At 54.2% G+C, this 6251-nt stretch overlaps 1 protein-coding gene across 1 annotated transcript in view; it reads right to left on the minus strand.

Annotated features, from left to right (window-relative positions):
• Window positions 1–2165, minus strand: part of RPL13 (ribosomal protein L13) — a 2904-nt gene extending 739 nt beyond the window's left edge. The window contains exons 1-5 of the mRNA XM_012657172.1: window positions 2140–2165; window positions 1708–1825; window positions 1412–1553; window positions 1025–1198; window positions 363–419 (exon numbers count right to left, since the gene is read on the minus strand). Of these exons, the coding sequence (XP_012512626.1) occupies window positions 363–419; window positions 1025–1198; window positions 1412–1553; window positions 1708–1811 (477 nt within the window). The 5' untranslated portion in view covers window positions 1812–1825; window positions 2140–2165. The remainder of the gene's footprint in view (window positions 1–362; window positions 420–1024; window positions 1199–1411; window positions 1554–1707; window positions 1826–2139) is intronic.
• Between the last annotated feature and the right edge of the window lie 4086 nt (window positions 2166–6251).

Raw genomic sequence — 6251 nt, forward strand, 5'->3', positions numbered from 1 at the left:
AAGCAGCCACCTCCCCGTGGAGATGTGTGGGCAGAGGCCGGCCTGGCTGTGCAGGCCACAGGGTCAAACCTCCCAGGCCTGTGGCCTGAGCTTCTAAGCAGCAACGACAGGGACCCAACAAACCGGGGAGTGACAAGCGAGGGTCCCCAAGGCTTCCTGAAAAGCAGGACATCTTTCGTGAAGTGCACATGTTAAGAATTCAGGGTTGGTCTAACCACAGCTAAAAGAATGACCCTCTCCACAAACCTGTAAATCTCCACACTCGCCGCAGCTGCCACCGTGTCACCCCCTTTAACCCGATGCCCACCCAGTCGACACCCACACATCTAAGGCGCGGCACGGAGAGCTGAGTGTGCACTTACGTTCCGTATGGGCATGACAGGGCCTGTCAGCTGGGTGGCCAGTTTGAGTTCTTCACCCTGCTCGTTGACAAGAAAACAGTTAAGTGGCTTCAACTTCACTGTCCTAAGGACCCCAGACTCACCCACCCGTGTCCTCGGAAAAGAAACCAGTGCCTGCACCTCTGGCGCCCCACGCTTTGCAAGCCCCACGTGACAAATGACAGCACGTTGTTAGATTCCTGTCCCGTCTGTCTACTCAGCAACGCAAGTAGAGGCGGAGGCTCATCCTGTCTGCAAGAGCCACCAACCTGTGACCCAGGGAGCAGGCAGAGTAGACCCGTTCCCCAACTCAGCTCCCAGGAACCCATACAATGGACTCTACCAGCCGTGTTCTACAAGGTGTTTCTGGAAGAGTCTTTGGATAGGATGCTTTCAGTGGGAAAAAAGCTGGCTCCAGGCCGGTACGATCACCACAGAACAGGCCAGTTCTGATGAATAACACATCCATTCCTTACTATTTACCCTTAACTGCCACGCTTGGGGGATGAAAAATGACGACAGGCAAATAATTTTTCTTCTTAGCCCAGGTGGACACAGGGACAACCGGAGCAAGCCTCTCCACTGCCATGTCCCGACACCCCACCGCACCCACCCCCCAGAGGGGGCGCGGGCGCCATACTCACAGAACTGTCTCCCTTCTTGGGGGCCGAGGGCTTCCTGGGGAAGAGGATGAGCTTGGAGCGGTACTCCTTCAGCCGCTGCACGTTGGCCTGCAGGGACTCGGTGGACTTGTTGCGCCTCCTCGGATCCACAGAAATCCCAATGGTCCGGGCCACCTTCTTGTGGATGCCGGCCACCTGCCCCCGAATCCCAGCAAGGATGAGGCCGCGGGAGTCCCGCACCCCTACCCAGCCTCAAGGAAAACGCTCAGTCGTCAGATGGAAAAGGGTTCAAATGCGCTTTCATCAACGCGGTGCAGCGATTCCGGAGACTGTCATCACTCGACTGAGACCCATGGGGGCAAAACTCCGACCCGTTTCCGATACCGCGCTGGTTCCGCCCACACTCACCCTCAACTCCTCCAGGCTGAAGCCCCTGCCGGCCCGCACTTTGGTGTGGTACCGCACCGTGGGGCACCGCACGATGGGCCGGATGGGTCCCGACGCGGGGCGCGGGGCGATGCGGCGCGCTTTCGCTTGCCGGGCCTTGCGTCTGTTCGAAGAGAAGCCCGGCCGCGGTCACCCCCACGCAAGGCGCCCGCCCCGCGTGCCCGCGGCCGCCCCGTCCCACCGAAGGCCCGGCCAGGACGAGATCCCCGCGGGCCAGGCCCGAGCGTGCCCGCGGACCCCGCGCCGCGCCCGCTCACCTGCGGATCTTCCGGGCCGGCTGGTTGAACCACGTGGCCACGCGCCGCTGCCAGTCCTTGTGGAAGTGCGGCTTCAGGATCATGCCATTCCGGCTGGGCGCCATGGCTGCCTACGGCCCTGGGGCCGCCAGGGAGAGGAGGGGAGCGAGTGAGGGGCCGGGCGGCGGCCGCGCGCGCCCCCCCGGAAACCTCCCCGAGCCCTGCGGCCCCGGCCGTCTGGACGCGCCCGAGGAGCCGGGGCCCCGTGCCCGACCCGACGCCGTCAAAGAGGCCCTGGCTTGGACCCGAGGCCCCTCCATGGCTGCTTCGGCCGCAACGCTAGGCCGATGGCGGTAGAAAAAGCCAGAAGGAGTTCGACGGTGCCCGATGGAGCCGGATGATGCCTGATGGGGCCGGATGGCGCCCGACAGAGCCGGGACGGAGCGCGCTCACCTCCTGCGCAGGAGAACAGCCGAGCGGAAAGGAGTCAGGGCCGCAATGCACCCTGGGATGGCAGTGGGCCCGACCAATGAGAAGCCCCGAGCGTTCTGGCCAATGAGAGTCAGGAAAGAAGGAAGTGACGTCGCAAGTGGCCATCCCACCCTTGCGCCGGCTTGGCGGACATGGCGTCGCCCGTTCGCTGCGCTGCGGCCCAGCTTACTTGCTTGCAGTCTGTTACTGTCCTCTTCACAGCTGCGGGAGTGTCCCCGGCGCTTCAGGCCCTGCGTGGGCCGTCCTTCGCGGGGTAACACGCAGACTAAGGTGCAGCCGTCCTAAGGCGAAGGGAAAACACAGGCGGTTCGACCTCGGCGAAGTCCTGCCTCGAGTTCTGGGAATTTTAGTCTGTCCACGTTTCTGGGACACAGTGCGTCAGCCGTGCAAAGGCAGGAAAGGTTTACTGAATGCGAGCTAGCGCCACTTGAATTCTTCATCCTCGTTCCAGCGTTTCCTCCCCTCCCGTCTATTTGTATCATTTGTTTTATTATTTTTTTTAGATAAAATTAACATTTATTGGGTGTCTTTTATAAGCTGGGCATGCAGTACTCCACATGCATTTTCATATTTAATTCCCCACAACCACCAAGTGAGGTAGGAGCGACTATTAACCTTTGGCTCTGAGGCCCTCCTGCCTGTCTGCACAGAGACGGCGTCATAGAACAGTTAAGTAGCCAGCACACATCCGTGTCCCGCGCCCCGGTCACCTCCTAGTCTCCAGGACGAATCCGGGAGATAGACAACACTTTCTGCTGTCTGTAACCTTTACATCACGGTAACCCTGTTTAATCCCAGCCCCCACCCCTACCACCAGCCTTCCCCCTGGTAAACTTAATCCACAGTTTTAAGAATTGCGTAACAAAAGATAAGAAATTTGGAGGCCTGTGTCCTGCACCGAATAAATAGGTTGCTGATCTGGCCTTATGATGACACCCTTGGGTGTTAGAAAATGCAGGTTGGGACTCACTGAGGAATTAAAAGTTCACGATCAGGAAAATAACATGTAAAAAGAACAGAGAACATGTGTGATAGATGGGGCACACTGTTCAGACAAATGCGTGGAACCTACATGGGAAGTTAAAACCCTGGCTCTGCCATTTAACAGATATTTGCTCAATTATGAAACAAGGGCAATACCAGCTCTTTTAGCTGCACAATTGTTTGCGGATACAAGTCTGTAAATAAAAGCATTTCTCAGTAAATTCAAGTGGTATCCACCTGGAAGCTAATGTTTAAACTCTCCTTAGTTTCCCATTTTTCACAAATACAAGTTATTTGGAAGGTTAGCAGCCCACAAGCCAGTAAGAATGAGGGCTGTGGAGTTGCCCTGGAGTCTACCTTTGTATTAGTTTTGAGAGTCTGGGCAAATTATTTGAATTTGTCTGTGAAATGGCAGGAGCTGCTGGGAGGACGCGCTCTGTTAAGACCACAGTGATGCTGTCGGAAATGCTGGTTGGTCCTGACGTCACACAGCTCTGCGTCCCGCAGGAAGGAGCCAGGCGGGGCCTTCAGTGCAGCAGAGAAGGTAGGAAACAGTGAGTAGACGTTTCCCATCTCTCGTTAAATCTTCACAAAACCCTTGAGAAAAATCCTTCATGCTTCCTGCACCAATTGCGTCGTCCAGTGGAACTAACATTTGACCCCACACCCACTCCATTCTGGCAGCATAACTGGACCAACATAACTTTGGAGAAAATGTTTGTTGAATAAACACTTGCCAGTGTTACAGCTCTTTTAGAATTTGTCTAGCAGGTTTTCTGGTTCTTACTGGAAGACCCCTTAAAAAAAAAAATGAATGAACACTTGCCTTGGCCCAGGACAGATTTCTTTGACTATAACTAATGTTAGCCTCACCCTCTGCCCCATGGCTTTCTAAGATCCCTTTCGATGTTCCCACCATGGACCAAGACACCTTCCTCTTCATAAAGACATTCCTGTCCTCATCACCAATTTATCTTCCTAGACAGACCTGCACTCATGCAACTCCACCTGCTCTAATCTCTACCTGAGTTTCAGCTTCCCTTCAGGTGTGCTTTGGGAAGCCAGCCACAGTGGTGTTCACCTGTAATCCCAGCTACTCAGGAGATTGAGGCAGGAGGACTGCTTGAGCCCAGGAGTTTGGGGCTGTAGTGTGCTATGACTGCAACTATAAAAAGCCATTGTAGTTCAGCCTGGGCAACACAGCAAGACCCATCTGCAGCGTCATACGTATATTCGGTTTTCGTCCACGGTTCCTGGCACATGAGTCCCATAGTCCTTGTGTTCGGGTGCTTTAGGCCTCAGGAGACAGAATCTCTCTCTCACCTGCTCCTGTCCTCCTATCACCTGCCCAAGGCAGGACTCTAATCTGATTTTGGGTCTGAGAGGATCCTGCTTCATGCCCTGGAGGAAAGAATGATACACAGGGAGGCCAAGAAGAATCTGAACAGACAGGCCTTGCTGGACCTAGATCATATGCTGTTTTGTCCAGTCACGTTTCCACACGGTTGTCAACCATGCCCATGTAATGAAGTCTCCATAAAAACCCAAGAGAACTGGTTCAGAGAGCTGAACGTGAGGAGGTTCTTGGAGGGTGATGTGCCGAGGGAGGGCGTGGAAACTCCACACCCTTTCCCCCATACCCTACGCATCTCTTCATGTGTGCTTTGTGATATCCTTTATAATAAATCAATAAACGTGTTTCCCTGAGTTCTGTGAGTCACTCCAGCAAATTAATCGAAACCAGAGGAAGGGGTCGTTGTGGGAACCCCAACTTCAAGCCGGTCAGTCAGAAGCTCTGGAGGGCTGGACTTGCGAGCTTATCTAGGGTGGGCCATGCTGGGGACTGAGCCCTCGCCCTGTGGGGTCTGACGCCATCTCCAGATAGACAGTATAAGAATTAAATTAGAGGACACCCAGCTGGTGTCTGCTGCTTGGTGTGTGGGAAAAAAACAGTATTTGGTCACAGACATCCTCTTCTGTGTTGATTGTTGTGGAGTTTATTTATCTATTTATTTTTTGGAGACAGAATTTCCCTCTGTCGCCCTGGGTAGAGTGCAGTGGTGTCAGCCTGGCTGACAGCAACCTCAAAATCCTGGCCTCAAGCCATCCTCCTGCCTCAGCCTCCCGAGTAGCTGGGATAATAGTCGTGCACCACTGCACTAGCTAATTTTTCTTTTTGTAGAGATGGGGTATTGCTCTTGCTGAACTCCTAAGCTCAAGCAATCCTCCCGCCTTGGCCTCCCAAAGTGCTAGGATTACAGGCATGCATCACCACGCCCACCCAGTCTTGATTTTTTTTAACATCATAGCAGCAAAGTGATTTTATAGTGTTCTACAAAAAAAAAAAAAAAAGAAAGAAATTATGTTCTTATAGTGCTTTGTAAAAACTAGCATGCTAACAATGTCTGCCATCTACGTAGGGCTGATGGCCAAGGCTCGTGTGCTGTGGCCCTTACCATGCCTGGCATCTTCTGCACTCAGCAAATGCTCTTCCAAAGGATGAACTGAAATAGGCCATTTCAGCAGGTAAGTTCGGGGGATCAGCTGGGCCATATCTACTCTGGAACAACTGCAGAGGATGCCACCCCAGGGCAAAGACACCAGCCAAAGACCTCCTGACCAGATGCTGGTCTTTGGTAATAAATTTGGGAAAGCAAAGACCACGGTGCCTCCCAGAGCTGCCCATCCCCAGGTGTGTGAAAGCACCTGCACCTGCCCTGCTAGAGCACAGCCGCACCTGCTCTGGGCCCCGAGGACTGGAGCCACAGCAAACAGCCCATTCTGCCAGGAAGTGACCTTAATCCACCTCCAAATGCAGCACAGAGGGCGGGCGGACGCAGGCCAGCAGGAAGTGTGAACTGGAAGTGTGTGTCACACCCCCGGTACGCAGGCGGCCGCACCCACTGCTGGGCATCCTGTGTCCTTTATTCCTGCAGGGTCCAGGCCACGGAATCCTGGTCGGTTCAAATTATGAACTGGAAACACAAGATCTTTGTCACCTAGGACAATCCCCTTGGCCCTCTGGGTTAAAGCTGGCCCGACAGCACAAATGTAGTCTCTACCCACAGAATTTATTAGTAAAGTACCAC

The sequence above is a fragment of the Propithecus coquereli genome, unplaced genomic scaffold (assembly GCF_000956105.1).
Source record: "Propithecus coquereli isolate 6110/MARCELLA unplaced genomic scaffold, Pcoq_1.0 Scaffold531, whole genome shotgun sequence".
NCBI classification, from domain to species: domain Eukaryota; kingdom Metazoa; phylum Chordata; class Mammalia; order Primates; family Indriidae; genus Propithecus; species Propithecus coquereli.